Source organism: Limulus polyphemus, unplaced genomic scaffold, assembly GCF_000517525.1.
Source record: "Limulus polyphemus unplaced genomic scaffold, Limulus_polyphemus-2.1.2 Scaffold0, whole genome shotgun sequence".
Lineage (NCBI taxonomy): Eukaryota > Metazoa > Arthropoda > Merostomata > Xiphosura > Limulidae > Limulus > Limulus polyphemus.
Window position 1 is genome coordinate 1502733 of NW_013665610.1, and position 17891 is coordinate 1520623.

At 31.9% G+C, this 17891-nt stretch overlaps 1 protein-coding gene across 1 annotated transcript in view; it reads right to left on the reverse strand.

Annotated features, from left to right (window-relative positions):
- The window catches only part of LOC106478102 (follistatin-related protein 5-like), a 109011-nt gene that overhangs the window by 4528 nt on the left and 86592 nt on the right, over nucleotides 1-17891 (reverse strand). Inside the window, exons 7-14 of the mRNA XM_022393657.1 lie at nucleotides 15790-15956; nucleotides 13539-13656; nucleotides 12114-12272; nucleotides 11558-11689; nucleotides 9997-10256; nucleotides 8909-9094; nucleotides 8174-8354; nucleotides 7358-7564 (exon numbers count right to left, since the gene is read on the reverse strand). Of these exons, the coding sequence (XP_022249365.1) occupies nucleotides 7358-7564; nucleotides 8174-8354; nucleotides 8909-9094; nucleotides 9997-10256; nucleotides 11558-11689; nucleotides 12114-12272; nucleotides 13539-13656; nucleotides 15790-15956 (1410 nt within the window). The remainder of the gene's footprint in view (nucleotides 1-7357; nucleotides 7565-8173; nucleotides 8355-8908; nucleotides 9095-9996; nucleotides 10257-11557; nucleotides 11690-12113; nucleotides 12273-13538; nucleotides 13657-15789; nucleotides 15957-17891) is intronic.

Here is a 17891-nt window from a genome sequence, read left to right on the forward strand (position 1 = left end):
GCCTCAAGCAGCAAGAAACAAAGTAATTTAATCACAAACAGTTCAAAGCTGATTTAATTTATCCATACAAAACCAAGATACTAGCATTTACATCACACCTACTAATCAGGGGTGGTTTAACTTTTAAGATGGTGGCTATTGGAGCTGTAGCCCCAGGCCCATTATATATATAAAAAACAAAGCCTTGTCTTCTTCTTTTTTTTTTTTTTAAGAAAGTGCTTATTAAAAATCAATCAACCGAGTCTACTTATCTTTGAAGAGAGTGAAAAATAATGAGAGAGAGTTTGTGGAGGCCTATCATGCAATGTAGAGTGCATATATTTGATTGGCTTACCTTCGAATAGTGTGATTAGGTATAGTCCCGCTCTGACTTAGCATATTTGCATACAATTTGCAATGCAAATATACTAGATCTAAGCGAGGCTAAAACATAGTTACGGTAATCGAATAATAGGCCTTGGTCAGTCAATATCTCTTCACTCAACATTTTCATTACAATTATTTAATTTTTGTAGTGCATATTGGGGTATAGAAGACATATTAATACTAGAAATAAACAACCTTATAACACCAAAATGTTGTTTTTATTCAGTTAGATACTCAACGTTTCACTTTACAGCTTCTTCAGGAGCATTCACTAAAACACAAATCAAAAGTGACAGTACAAAGCTTCAAAAGCTGTGTTTTAGTTAGTTGACTAGATTGAAGATACCTATATCTTTCAATTCTTTATTCTGAATCGCTTTGTATTTTGTTCAAGAAAAGAGTTGAATAATCACTAATTTAATAGTATCACACAAGAAACAAAATTAAAATGTAAAACATTGATTCAATATATATATATGTATTTTTCGTCTTTCAGGTTATCATGGATAAATGTATTGTACGCTATGAAGTTTTGGACAAAGGAAAACCATTTGTAAGGCTTGGTGATAAGGGCAGCAATGGAATCAATAATGCAAACAAAGAATGCAGTGAAGCTATTACAGCAGTGAGTGGTCAGTTTGTACACCAGGAATGTCGCAGAGTATACTGTCACCCAAAAAGTATTCAAAGTTCTAAAAGAAGAAAAGTAGCTGAGAACAACACTCCTAATTTGCATTCAAAATTGATGTTTAACTTTGCTGATCATTGTCTTTTTTTTTGTGATCAGGAAGCCAAAACTTCAGGAAAGAAAATAGGTCACAATGTTTACCCTGTAAGAACACACAAATTTCAAGCATAATTTGAGCAAATATGTAACAAACAAAAAGATGAATGGGCAACTGAAGTGCATGGGCATCCACAGAAACTTTTCCAGGGAAGGGCAAAGTTTTCTGTGGGGGAAAAGTAGTGTGAAATTGTGAATTGAATAAGCAATTCATATGCATATGCTGAATGAATAAATAAAGAATTATGTTTCTCATTTTCCAGGGGGGCTGAAGTGTTTGTTTGTTTATAGTTAAGCACAAAGCTACACAATGGCTATGTTCCAGAAAGTTTAAGAATATTTCTGAAAACATTTTAGTGAAAAATATGCTGATTTAAAGATATCAGCAATTGGCCAGGCGATTGTACAAGCTGCAAGACCTAGAATGAATATTGCTTCTTTGCAGATTGGACTAGGTGTACAACTTAATCATCACTTTGTGTTAAAGTTTTTAATTGACACCGAATAGTCTGGAATTCTGTTCATCATATTCAAAAGTACAAAGATTTTAATCAAGTGCAGCTGCTGTCTAAGGTACTGATGTTTCAGGCTTTGCTCCTGGAAACTTCCTTCATATGCAGCCTACAATGTTGATCGCAATGTAAGAGACGAATGGGTTACAACACATTTCATGGAATGGAACTCATTGTTGGTGTTACACCTGGTGTCAACGTTTGGTTGCAATTCCAAGGTTTGAAGTTTCCACAGATAACCTTAAAGTTCTCAAAAAAGTAACATTAGCTATTATAAACCACCATTTAACAAAATGGCAACTAGGAAATTTTCAGAGCTGAAAAGTCTTAGAACAACAGATACAACATGGAAGCTGGACTTATTGTGTAAAGCTGTGTGGGTGATTCATTCACCTATTCCAAGTTGGTCTGGATTTATGCAGATAGTACAGAGTAGTGAATATCCAGGTCAGTCAGCTTTTACCTTCTTTCCAATGATTCATATGGACCCAAGTGATCTATCATGCATCTATTCAAAAATTAAATTTGTATGCACACGGGCAAGACATTATGGATCTAATACAGTGCTGATCTTTGATCAACCTCTTTACTGGAAGGGATTTACAATCAACAGCGTTGAATTGTTAGGTAGTGAACTTAAGTCAATTGTTCTTCGATTAGGATGATTTCAAACACATATGAGTTTTCTTGGTAGCACTGGTCATCTGATGAGTGGATCAGGCCTAAGTGAAGTTCTGGAAACTGTATATGCATCAAATACTAGATCACATATGCTTACTGGGAAAGCTTTAGCCAGAGCAGTTAGAGGACATCTGTTAGTAGATACAGCAATAAATGCACTTCTCATGTGAAGGACTTTTAATATCCCAATATCCAGTGTTAATGCAATAAACAATGAAGAAATTAGTTGTACTGAAGTCATGTTGGAGTCTGATAGGGTAATGAACAAACTCACTGAAACAGAATCAATGTTGAAAATTGATCATAATATAGAGGATAACACTTTTGTGTCATCAAACAGAATGCAGTCAATGATAGAAAACCAAATAAATTCCCAACACCATGACGTCATTTCAGCTTCAGCTCAGCTCTATAACAAACTTTTAAACAAGAAGTTATATCCATCAATAAACTTTGACAAAGTAAAGTTTTGGATAATATTCAAACAAGTCTGCGAGAAGAGAAACATTCATTGGAAAGTAATTGCACTGCATTGTTTTGGATAATATATTCAGAGATGATGGACATTCTTAGGAGGTTTATAAAGGCAGAAAGAACAGGTAACTGGGAACTCCATATGCATTGCCTTCAAGAAATGTTGCCATATTTTGCTGCCACTGGCCACAATTTGTATGCTAATTTAGTCTATGTTTACATTACTATGATGCAAGGTCTACAGGAAGAGCATCCAGATGTGTTTGAAAACTTCAGAGCTGGTCAGCATGTTTTCAGAAGGAGTGATTGCTTCTGGGCAGGCTTATCAACTGACATTGTTATTGAACAAGTTTAATAAGAAGTGTTAAAACAGTTGGAGGTTTGACAAGGGGTCGTGGCATGACAGAGGTACATCAAACACAGTGGCTTCTCTCAGTGCTGTTATGTGCTGACATGAATATATCCATGCAAAGTTTAACGAGAGTTGGTTTCCTTACAAGTGAGCAACATAAGGAAACGTCATATTCTAGACAGAAACAAGACAATTTGGACACATAAACTTCTATCTTTCCTTCAAGAACGAAATCCATTTCTTGATGATCCTTCTCTTTACAGCATTGAAACAGGAGTCACAGCAGACGAAAGTGTCAATGCAGACAAAGCCAAATAAGATGGCATGGAAATTGTTCAGTCCATGACAGGTCAAAATATACTAGAATATATGTTTAAAAAGTCAAGTTGTGACAATGAGCATAAAATATCAACATCAAAGTTAATGGTAATGGGCTCTATGGGAATGCAGAGTAGCAGAAGTGCCAAACGGTAATATTCAGTATGTTTTAGATGTTGGTACATCTTTTTGAAACATATGTAGTATCTACATCAATTATGTTAATGAAAAATGCATTGACCCTATAATTGTATTTGATAGTTACTTAGAGGGTCCTGCAGCAAAAGACATTACACATCTGAGAAGAAAACAAGGAGCAATGTCAACCCAAGTCATATTTACAGAAGACATGTCCTGCAAAACAAAGAAAAAATTTTCTTTCAAACATTTAAAATAAACAAAATCTAATCAACTTATTAAGTAGTGAGCTTTTAGTAAATGGATGCAGGATGATCCAGGCTACTGTAGATGCTGATCTTTTGATAGTTAAAACTGGAGTAACTTACGGTACTAATAAGAGACCTTGAATTTGTATTTGTTGGAGAAGACGTAGATTTTATTGACTGTTTTGTTTCCATACAGACTTACAATCCAACAACATTTACATAAAATATGAATCGCAGCAAAAAATGCAAAGAAATTCAAAATCTGAAGCATAAAGTCGACCAAAAATGATTTAGGAGAAGAAACTTGTTGATTTTGGCCATTTGTTCATACAATTTCGGGTTGTGATACAACTTCTCGCTTATATGGTATCAGTAAAGCATTGGTTCTAAAGAAACTTAGAACAAACATTCAATTGAAAGAACAAGCTGAAGTCTTTTTTGAGAAGCTCTTCAACTGTAGAAAATGGCATCAACACTGGAGAGGAGGACATTGTCTGTTTATATGGAGGATTACCATATGAAGGACTAGATTTACTTCGATTTTGAAAATTTGTTACTAAGATTTCCACCAGTACTTCTTGTGTACAAATACAAACATTGCCATCTTCCTCTGATGCAGCAAGATTCCAAAGTATGAGAGCATATTTGCAGTGCCAAGAATGGATTGGAAAAAACCAAAAATCTAGATCCACAAAATTGGGGGTATTACACAGCCAATAAGCTATTTCCTACAAAATCATTCTTGCCACCTGCACCTGATAGTCTTTTGAAAGTAATTCGTTGTATTTGCAAAAACTAACTGTGATACCAAGTGATGCACATGCTGAAAACACTGACTTAATTGTTCAGTAGGATGTGGCAAGTGCTGCTAAAGCAACTGTAGTAATTCTCCCTCAGTGACTAATGATGATCTTCAGGAGGGCATTTAAATATAAAATCGAGCCCTTTCCCTCAATCAGAAAGTGCCAAAGACATAACCAGCAACCAAGACTGTCATGTATAAACAACAATTCTCAATGCTAATGACCATGAACTTCATCAAGTTGAACTGAGCCCCTACCAACAGGAAGAAATCTATTATTGCAATGGTGATGAAATTACTAACCCATCTTTTACATCCAACTCTGTGACATGGACACAAGTTAATGATGAAATAAGATATTTTGTTTGTGTGTCGGAGGTTAACTGTTGCCAGTAAATGGATGCAGATTTCAGTGTGTTTACATAATTCTGGGTGACAAGTATAAATGCTAATGCTTAAAGACTTTTATTGAGAGCAACTAAATGGAGAAAGGGTTAAAAGAGACTGGCTTTACTATTCACCGTCAAAGGGGAATGTCTTCTGCATTATATGCAAATTGTTTTCTACAGCAATGGAAATTTCTTCACTAGTAGCAACTAGTTACTCTGACTGGAAACATGCTACAAGGGACTTTAATTGGCAAGAAACAAGTTTGCTGCACCACCAAATTTGTTACTCATAAAACCAAAAGTGGACAAATCAACAAGACTTTAACAGAGCAGATGGAGTTGAATAACAAATACTGGCACCAGTTCTAGAGCATATTCTCCCAGTCATAAAATTTATATCATTCAGTGGACTAGCATTCAGATGAAGTGATCAAGTAGTTGTTTCAGTGCATAATGGCAATTACTTAGGAACAGTGGAGCTATTGGCTAAGTATGATACATTTCTTGCTGAACACATTCAAAAATGCACAATTAAGGGAAAATGTCATGTTTCATGCTTATTCTCAACTGTTTGTGATGAATTCATAAAAATCCTAAACAAAGATGTTCTTACCACCATTATCCAGGAAATCAACACATTCAAGTATTACTCAGTGTCTGTTGATTCTACTCCAGAAATATCTTATATGGATCAACTGACAACAATCTTTAGATAATTCTAGATGATGGCCCAATAGAGAGATTTGTCACACAGGAGCAGAACTTGCTAAAGTTCTCATTAATTTCCTTAAAAAGAATGATATAAGAATTCAAGATTGCCATGGGAAATTGTATGACAATGCATTCAAACCTTGATCAAAGAGAAGGATTCCATTAACAGACTATGTTCCCTGCTGTGCTCATTAACTCAATTTGGTTGGACAATGTGCTGTGGACTGCTGTACTTAAGCTTGTATATTCCTTTCCTTTACGCAGAAGTTTTATGCTCTCTTCTTAGTTTCAACCTGGCTGTGGAAGCACCTATACGATGCACTTGAAAAACTAGGGTTCTTGACGATAAAGAGGTTATCAGACGCAAGATGGAGTGCTCATTCAGATGCAATACAAGCCTTTAAAATGGGGTACAAAGCCAGAATGCAAGTCCTTGCTTCGATTACAGACGATGACTCTGAAAAGCTTCAAGTGCACTTAAGAGTCAAGAAACCTTATGCTCCAATTGGAATAACTAGAAGCAGGTATAATGACGGAATTATTGAGCATTATCCTGGAGAGGCTTCACAAGAGAAGTTGTTCATTACAAAATTCCCAAATGGATGTCAGTACAGCTTCTAATCTACTAAAACCTCTCAAGAAATTCGTGCAGGAATTGCAAAAAGAGCCAGGAAGACAATAGCTTAACTAAGTACCAATGACATGATCCACTAATACTGCTGGCTAATACAGGTGTGATCTAAGCATGTGCGTGTATGTCTGTGCATTTTCTTGTTTGTGTGTGTGAGCATGTGAATGCGAGAGTTGTTGAGTTTATGTGTATGTGGATTTTTTCTGTCTGTATGGTTTGCAAATTTTGACTGTGTTAGAGCACCACTTTTCCTATTCAAGAAATATCTAATATAGTTCATTAATTTGTAGACAACTTTTGCAAGTCTTTGGGAATTATTTTCCCATTGTCTCTGTAAGCAAAACATATCTTGAGGTTTAGTTTTTTACCTTAGTCTTTAGTCATTATCATAGTAGGCCTGTAGCCTATTTGACCTTTAATCTGCCCCTGCTACTAATGTTATCTTCTGTAACTTGTGAAATGCTTTGGTTCTGAACTAATCTTTATTTCAATGGCACATAAACAACTTAAAATGTGTATTTGTGGTAATTTATATTGAGTGATATATTTCTTATTTTGAATAAGCATCAAATTATGTTTATTTAATCTCAGAAATGTATGTATTGTGGTTCTAATTATCATAGTTTTTGAACAGCACTCGCTAGCTATAATGATAAATATGCTGTAAAAATACGCATATTGGCCGGAAGTTTTATGCATACAGTATTATATAAATCACGAGATTATAGTTCATTTTTGAGAGGTGTTTATAAGCAAGCAAAAAGTTTTAGAGATACTATTTTAATGATGGTGGCTCCATCTATACTTAAATATTTCCTATAATCATCAAATTTCCTACACATTAACTTCAAACCTATTTACCATACTTAATTCAAGTATTTCTATAACTTATATGTATTATCATAATTTATATAACTGGCTGTTTTATTGTGACAAATACAAGAGACCCACCTTGCTCTGTTACTTCTTGGGCAAAAATTATGACACTAGTGTTGGTTCTTTCTAAAGTTACAACAAAGCGAGAATCTGGAGAAATATGAGGTTTCCCAAACAAGTTAATCTTGTGAGACACAACTATATCTGTAAGATAGTCCAAGACAAGTTGTCCTGTAGGTCGATGGGTGATTGGCTCAATGCATTCCAAGATAATATATCCTCCTGTAACAAGAAATAATTGAATACACTGAAGGTGAAAGAGAAATATGGGTTAAATAAATTATAAAGTTATTTTTCAGTTGTTACTCCCATCATATAATGTATTTATCAAAATATGCAATGAATGTCCAAAGAAGATGTGAATTATTCTTGATTTCATCTTTGTCCCATGGAAACATGATTTCATACTACTCTCTACACTAGCTGCCAATTCAATGATTACAAAAGCAAGCCAACTAAGTAGAAAATTATTTGTATATATGAATAAAGATTTGTTCATATGTTTACTTGTCTCTTTTTACATCTTTTTCTCTCTATGTTTATTTTATTCTTTCCAACACATTTTCAGAGCCTGTGTTTTGCAGATACTTGATGTTTATCTGATGTTTACCAGTGCACCTAAGTACCATTAAATACAGTAGGTTAAGTAAAACTGTCTCTCTATTAAATGTTTTTTCTTTAACAAGTGGCTACTAAAAAACTCAATAATCATAACTAACCAGCATTTTTATCCTTCACTTGGAAAAGGTCATTTTGAAAAAGTCTCAACTTGAATATAAAAATAAGTTTTCAATTATTTTTAAAAAATTAATTATATGGTTCCTTCTTTACCAACAGCAGCAAAAGCTGCATTGCGAGGTGCACAGTTATAAGGAGTTAAATCCACAGTTTTCACATATTTCATTTCTTTCAGGTGTAGTTTATACATTCCCCTCTGATTGGTGTGGACAGCAAAGCCATATTTCCATGGATGTCGAAAGTCTTGAGTCAGAGGGATGAACAGTTCACTCACCTAAGTTAGAAGAAATATATATTGTCCTACAGAAATCTTTATTTAAAGCATTAAAATTTACTTTGTTCTAATTTTTAGTTATACAATCAAATATTTGCAAATGTATGACACAAAAATAATATAGATCAAGAATTCTGATCTCTTTTTCTTTTTTATTTCTCTTCCCTTTATTCTCATACTCAAATATATTAGTAAGCAAAATATCCACATTTTCACATAAGTTTCTGAGTATTGATTATAGAAAATACTACTTCAATAAAGTAAATGTAAGGTACTAGTTTGTGTGAGAAAATTATAGCAAAGCTCGAAAGCTAGAAATTCTGCATAAGTAATACACATGTGTTAGTATTTTATTTGTTAAAAATAAATACTTTTCTTTAACTCTTTCAATCCTTTTATACTGTCCTTTAATGAAATCCAAAAATCAGCATTTAAACTAAGTTCAGGTGTACAAAAAATGTAAGTAACCATAGCATTAATGGTAAAAAAAAAGTATGTGTTATGGATTCAAGCTGTTTAGCAAAATAGCTTTAAATATATCAGCCCACACTTACTAAGTCAAAGTGTCCATCCACAGGTTCAGGGTGAACAGTATGGTGTTTTCTCTTCTGACTTGCATCACGGATTATTTGGATTGTTTTGGTTCCTCGATCATCTGGACCTCGCCAGCAGGTGAGCCATATTTGGTCAAGATGAGGGACATAATACAGGTCTACAGGATATTTATCTGTAACAACCACCTGAAAAAAAGATAATGTTACATGCCTAAATTCTTTAAGGCATGTTTCAGCTACAGTGCTATATCAAGTGATTACATGAAATATCATTTTCATAAATACATGTTAACTTTAGAGTGCAGAAGAAAAAATTAAATATTATCTGCTTCAGGCACAGTATATTTACTTTTTCCTATTTGGATCAATTTTTTTTATAGATTATGTAAAAGTAGGAAATTTTCTTTTGTAATAACAACCAGTCTGAAAAACAACTTCTACAATTCATTTGCCTAAATTATAGAACTATAATTTATCATTAGTCATCACATATTCTCGTTTTTTTGCACAAAAGTCATGCTTCATAACACTGAGGTCCTCTGGTGGGTCAGTGGTAAGTTTATGGATTTACAATGTTAAAATCCAGGGTTTGATTCCCAGCTTTGTTCTAAGAAAACAACATAACAGTGAGGTTGCTTACAAAATTGTCTTCCTATATAGTTAATAATGTTAAAAGTAACTCCACATTCATTGGCATACAGTCTGTTCATGCTAAAAATATAATACATTCTCATATATATACAGGATAAAGTAAAAGTTCAGCACCACCATGACTTTTCACACAACCTTACATCTTTAATTTATTGGAAACATGTATATGCATGATTGATATCATTGCACAGCAGCATCACTGCCACAAATCCTTGCAAGGTTAATAACATCTCGACAATTATTTTAGAAAAATAAAAACTGACAGTTAGTTAAACAAAAACATGCTTTTCAAAAATCGTAGTGACAAGTTAAAAATAGCAAGATGGTGCACAATTTATATATCATTCTGCTGTAGGTATGTATATAAAGACTACTCTTTATATTCAATTATACAACTGAGTTAGCTTCCTAACTAGTAGATAAGGAAACATACATACATCTACAACTACCATCTGAACCCTTGATATGATTAGAATTCTGTCTTTTGTAGGTTGTGAGACATAAACATAACGATCAGCCACATTTATGGCCCTTCCCCATGAGCATTTGATGCCTCGGTCACCACACACATACTCCTGGGTACCAGGAATTATATCGGTGCTCTGCATTTGATGGTAGAGGCGGCAATTATCAGGATCGTAAACAGACACACCCCAATCATGAAAGGCAAAGAAACGTCTCTCCTCAGGAGCAGCAGCTAGAATAAAAAATCCACATAAACTTTAGCTACGTTATACGCATTTACTGTGATATTTTAGAATTTTATAAGTTGTGGTGTATCTGACATCAAATGAATGATATGACTCAAAGTACAATAATTTCTTTTCATGCACATTGTGCTAATATATTAAGAGTAAAAAACACAAAACTGACATTTTTTGGCACAATGAAAGGTAAACACTTTATTATTAGTTACAGCCAACTAGTTTTAGTAACACAGTTACCTTCATTATGGTAGTCACTAACTCAGATGATGGTAACTGTGTTACCGAAACTAGTTGACTGTAACTAATAATAAAGAGTTTACCTTTCATTGAGGCAAAAAAAATTCGATTTTTGTGGTTTTTACTATTAATATTAAAGCACAATATTCAGATACACAAGCTGAGATGACTTAGAAATATTACAAACCTTGACCCCTTTTCTTTTTTAAACAAACAGATATTCTACAATTATGGTCTCTCAATAAAAATGCAGAAAACTGTAGTTCCATTACTGAAGTATAACAATGGTCTGCCATAAAATATTTATATATTTAAATAGATACATTGAAACAAACACACTGATACACATTCACACACATGCATATGCATATTATGAACTCTCTCAACTATAATCAATTTATTAAAGCAACTTAAAATTAATGTTTATTCCAGTTTTCTTCTTGTTTGTATACTTAAATTATTTTATTTAATAAAATGTAAGAACTAGAAATATTTTAACAAAGCAGAAATTTAGTTATATTTAAAACCTATTTAATACATAATACTCTGTAAAGCGAGATTGTGTAAATGTGTGTGTGTCTGAACAGATCTTGCTTGAACAGATCAGTATAGAATATTTCAATAGGTAGTATAGGTTCCTAGCATGAAAACATGGAATTATTTCTACTTATACACAGAGAAGTTTGTTGTACAGCCTAGTATGTATTTAACTTCTAATTAATTTTGATATTTGGCAAACAGCTTCTTCCAAGTATGGTAATTTTTAGTTAAGTCAAATGTATTAACTTTAAAGATGACTTTTTGTACTTCATTAACAAAACATAAAGTAAAAATTTTTTGGTTATTATATAGTTTTAGTTTATTTAAAATTAGTAATGTTCATATTTAACTTCCCCATTGTTGTTCTTTTTTATCAACTGCACAACTGATGTCCAAAGAAGCTTCATAAAAACCTTCAAAAGTAATAATATAACATATTTTAAGGAACATGTAAATGATGTGTATCTTTAGGAAACTTTTGAAGGACTTTTCATCCTTTCACTGTAGAACATACTTGGAGTAGGTTGATCTTGAACAACCAATGAGCTAATATCTCTCATGGATCCAGCTGAGTTGGAGGCTACACACATGTATGCTCCTGTATCACTGTATGTTACCTTACCAATTAAGAGGGCAGTTCCATTACCTAAAAATTCAAATCAAAAACATTTGTTTTATTGAGCATTTGAATATCACTTGTATCTCAAATGATCTAACTAAATTTATTCCCCCTTAATTAAAAAAAAATCTCTTAAATATTAATTTTCTACTTTTATGCTCAATTCATTTATGGTAATGTTATGTTTTATTGAATATTTTTAATACATCAAGCTTTAATCCCATTTGTTTTATGTTTTCTTTAAAAGTTACACTATTAATCAAAGAGAATCAATATTATTTTTATGTTCTCCTAAAATTTCAACTTATTAAAGTTTTAAGTAACTCTTAATTGTTTCTGAAATAACTTACGTAATACCACACCTGATATATATAACTAATGTACCAACCTACATAGTACCCTTATTTATTACAACTTTAAAGTCATTTCTTAAAAAAGAAAATGTACTTACCCACAATAGTATACTTGTCATCTTCAACTCTCAGTTCATAGTCATTCTTCAGCCATGACACATTTGGAGTAGGTACACCAGCCACATGACACTCCATTTCAACAAACTCCCCAGGAGATCGTGATTGCAGCTTTGGAATGATATGAACCTCAGGCAAAGCTGTGAAAGATGGAGAAAATATTTGTGTTTGTAAGATCATTCAAATGATAATCCTAAATTTTACACCTTTGTAAAAGAACAGTTACTTAGCAGGAACATTTATATATTTAACAAGTTCTCTGAATTTCAGAATTACTTGCAAAAAAAGATGAAAATACGAAAACGTTTGATTTGATTAATGAATGGCATGAAAAAGAAGAGAGTAAACCTCAAAATTTTCATTGAGTGTGAAACAAAATTATTCAAATAGCTTTACCAAATATTTTATATTTATACAGTATAATATTACCTAAAACACTTTAGCAAATATTTTATATTCATACAGTATAATATTACCTAAAACACTTTAGCAAATATTTTATATTCATACAGTACAATCTACCTAAAATGCTTTAGCAGAAATTTTATAGTTTAACAGTAGAGTATGATTAAAAAAGTTTTAATGGATATTTCATACTTGTACAGTATAATATTATTTAAAAAGCTTTAGCAGATATTCTATATTTATAAAGTACAAAATTGCTTAAAAAGCTTTAGTAGATACTCTATATTTATACAGTACAATAATATTTAAAAAGCTTTAGTAGATACTCTATATTTATACAGTACAATAATATTTAAAAAGCTTTAGTAGATACTCTATATTTATACAGTACAATAATATTTAAAAAGCTCTAGCAGATACTCTATATTTATACAGTACAATATTGCTTAAAAAGCTTTAGCTAGATACTCTATATTTATACAGTACAATATTGCTTAAAAAGCTTTAGCAGATACTCTATATTTATACAGTACAATATTGCTTAAAAAGCTTTAGTAGATACTCTATATTTATACAGTACAATATTGCTTAAAAAGTAGATACTTTATATCACTATAGGACAATATGATTTAAATGATACAGCAGATATATCCATGTAGTACAATATTTTCTGTAACTAAGGAAAGGGGGAATCTATTATTTTAATCAACAGAACTAAATATATTTCTGTTAATTTTTTTATATTTCAACATGTCAGAGGTAACATAGTTTTTGTTTTTTTTTAGAATCTCAAATTCTGGGAATAATAAAATCATTTCCTCTGGATTTAGCTGAATAAGAAAATTGGGAATTGTAAGCTCTAAACCTGTTCTGCCTATTCATAATTTTTTACTCCAGGGCCCTTTAAAACCTAGTAGCACTACATCAAAAAAGGCCAAGTTTCATTTGATGAAGATGAAATAAAAAACAACAACTATAATGTGTTTTAATCAAACACTTACTATGAACATGTAAAATGTGTGTCTGGAAAACATCTTTGTTCCTCTGTGCATAGCATGTGTAATTTCCACCATAAACCAACTGAACATTAGTCAAGTACAAGGAGCCATCTACAAACACCTGTTAAGGAATTAAATTCATTTATTAATATTCTCTTGACTTTAGTTTATGTACTTCATGTCAAGCCTAATATGTATTAATGAGGAAGTTGTTATGTGTTTTACAAGTAGTTAAATTATAACTTATAAACTATGAAAGAAAATTATACTTATTGTGTACTTGCAGTAAAACTGAAATAACACTAGAGCTACACCAGATAGATCCACTTGATAACTAAGGATTCAATCAAGATATTGATTATGGACTAGTAGTCACCTTGTTACTGACTGGATTGATTTCAGATGAAGTGTAAAAGAAAATGAAAAATCTTTATTATGTCAATTAAACACAAACACAACAGGTGAATTTGCTGTTAAAGTCACTCTGGATGATTGTTTCACTGGAGTTTTTCTACTTCAATCATTCAAGTTGACATCATATACCAAGACTAGACAGATTAGATGAATATGAAGTTCCAGACTGACTAAATGCAACCTTTCTCAGTTTGTAAGAAACATTGCATTTATGCAGAGCAACATGTGATATCCACGTGACTGGTCAGTCTCATAATAATATAGATGGGGCCATAACCTCTAGACATCATCTGAACAACTATTGGAGAGCATTGCTGTCAACATACTTACACAATGTGTCATATTAAGCAATGTGTTTACCCAGGTAGTAACAGGTATCTACTTTTAAGAACGACAAAGGTCTAAGTGTATTATGTGAAATCTGCACAAGTTTAGAACAAATAATGAATTCAGAATAAAGATTATAATACTACAAGAAGATAGAAACACATGGTATATTCATATACCAAATTTTCTTGTCTTTGCTTGATAATGTCTGTTCAATTCTCAAGGTAGGCAGCAACAATATATATACATTCCTTATGGTATACAGGTCATTACATCCAACAGACAGATGCCTCCTCCCAAAACCATCACACAGTTATTCTCAACACTCTTCAGTCTCTGTTTTAATTAACTTGTATAGTAACTCTTGTTATCTGTGATGCTCTGAATGCTGCACATAATAGAGGTGAAACCATGGCAATCACTGTCAGGCCTTTTTCTGATGCTACTAGATCATATTTCATTTGATGGATGATAATGATCATACATTACGCATACATGAACACCACTTCCATTGAACAAGAAACTGTCAAGAGAACAGATTGACCAGCATTTTTTACATTCCTTAAACACACTGAAAATATTTGAAAACGGTTTCAGAGATGGATTTCTTGTCTGCCTCATCCACTGAACACACTAAACCACCTATGAAATTCACTGGTGAAGAAATGGGAAAAACATTCCCTTGAACTCCCCAAGAAAAAATGTACATTGGGATTGACGTAACATTTTAAAACTGTCTTGGTGATCATGATAAACATACTTATTATTAAAATGAACTAAAACATTCTGAAATATTAATTTTTAAAATCTTTTAGTTATAGTGTTGCTGTACAATCTCCCAAATTTAATAAAGCAATAAGTTTCATTTCCATTAATATATTTGTAGTTATAATTTAGCCACATGTAAAACATAAATCAATAAATTATTGATATCTAATTTATTTTGTCCATATGTGTGCATATATGCATACTCATTTTACATGAAAAACTAAATATTACTAAAATTTGAAAACAATTATTCAAACAACTCATATCAAAGCACAAAACATGCCATACACCGGTAAGAACTTGCAAGTTTTTTTAACCAGTAATTCAAAATCCATTAATAATATTGCATTTAACTTTAATAAATTTTGTCTTTCTATCATTCATGTTTTCTTTTACTTGTCATTATATTCTTATCATATATTTGATCTATAAATACTAATTCTCCAATACATTTGAGGTTCTCACTGTTTCAGGTAACATTTGTAACATTTCCTTGAAGAGTCTATAACCATTTGATGAGTTCAAAGTTTTAAACAGTTTGTACATTAGTTTGAAATAACAAATCTAAGCCTTAAACAATTAAAATAAAACAAAATGGGCTTGCCTTTTTTGTATGATCACAACCAGCAGTTGAACAGTATGGTATAAAATGTAAATATATGAAAGGTAATATGAATTTCCTATTACAAGTTAAAATAATATGGCTAGAAGAAAGATTTAGAAAATGAAACAAAAAAATGCATACCTTTATTCCTTCTTCATTTAGAATTGACAAATCAAGATTATTTCTTTGCCACACAATAGGTGGGGGTGGGGTTCCACTGATGTCACACTTAATCTCTACATTATCCCCAACACGAGCTATCACATGGTTGATTTCAAGTGATTTATCCAATGTTACAACAGAAACACCTGATAAAATCCAAATGAGAGCATTTCAAGCATGACAATTTTCAATTTCAAAAGATGTATAAACTTTTTAACTCATTCCTAACACTAATGTGGATATAAAGATTTGTTCATTCATTTCTTAAAAAAGTATGTACTAAATCTATGTACCTTGGTGGAACAGTGGTAAGTTTACAGAATCAATTCTCTGTGGAGGACATAGCTGATAGCCCAATGTGGCTTTGCTCCAAAACAAACAAATAAAATCTATTCTTTACATCTTTACAATAAAATGACTATTCAGTTAGTCGACAACTTTGGCTAAAACTGTCATTTTTTAGCTACTTAGCAGTGTTTAGATGTTTTTAAAATTATTGCATTTAGAATGACTCAGTTAAGAAGAAATGCATTTGAACAGAGGTAATTTGTTCATCAGAAGCTCTCACTATAGAAATGGATACTCTCTAAAGTTGAGACTTTTTAATCATAAATAAGAGATGCAATGTTTAAGTTGAAATGTGCATGATAAAATGTTTTTATTAAACTTATGTTTGTGGGTGAAGTTCAAAGCGCACATGGCACAACTTTTTACAGAGTGCAATTCAACAAGCAAAATGTACAATAGAGAAAAAAAAGTATTTTTATTCTTCACATGAGTATCACCTTGTACTCCAACTTATAAGACTCCAAATCAGACTGATGAAATCAATTTCTTCATTTTACTAAAAGTAAATTCAGAATTCTAGTCAACATTCTTTCTCCAATATGAAATTGGTCCAATGGACAGATCCCATGCAAATTCAATTAACAAACTGTTGGAAAAATAACACCAACATGCATGCCAGTAGGATGATTAAGGTCTACCTTAGGCAAAAAACAGTTAATTATTTGTTTGTAGTTGAGCACAAAGTTACCCAATGGTCTGTCTGTGCTATGCCTGCCATGGTATTAAAACCCAGTTTTTAAGTGTTATAAGTCTGCAAGCTTATCGCTGTGACACTGGGGGCAACAGAAAAACAGTTAATTATTAATCAGTGTAGTATCTGCTTTATTTTACTTACTTCAGCTGACCTAAACTATGTAACAATTTTGTCTTTGGTTTTAATACCACTACATTAAAAACCCTAAACACAGATATTTTGCCTTGTTTCATACCTGAAAAATGTGTATTGAATTTTTCACATTTTCTTCTAAGTGGATACTTGTAATTAATCACATGGTTACTGAAGGTTGCCAACTGAATATTTTATGTAACTTAAATTTTATGTTTTACAGTTTACTTTGGAAAATGAGAGCTAAGAAGAAACACCAAAAGTGAAACAAATTAAAACATTTATGTTTGAAAAATTTTCTTGTGCAAAATATATTGATCAATATACAACAGATTAACAACATTGCATGCAATGAAAAACAGAAAACAAAGCATGAGGAACTAGGAATCTACAGATATTTGACTATGAAAAAAGTTATTTCACATTCAGAAACTTATACAATGTACTTTGTTATGATCAATATGTGACAGAACTGATTGTGAATATTTTGGTCATTAATATATGTGCTACAAGGCATAAAATGGATCTTTCTTAACATTCCAATATAATTTTTATAATGTAACAAGCTTACTTTACAATTTGTAACATGCTTTGAAATTACAACTGATTTTGAATGTAAGTTACCTTTGTACATTTCATTGGAGTGATGGCAATGAAATAAATCCTTCTGTGTACTTTATATTTAAGAAACTCTCTTAAGATAATGTAATTAGCCTAATACTTTGATCTTGAAACTTCACATGATAAAAAGAATTCAACTTCACATTCAGAAAAGAAATATATATATATATATATATATATATATATCAACTAGAATACTCAACATAGAAATATAGTTGTATAATAGCATGTTCCTAACAAATAGAATAACAATACTGTAACACACAAATGTTAGGAAATCTTAAGC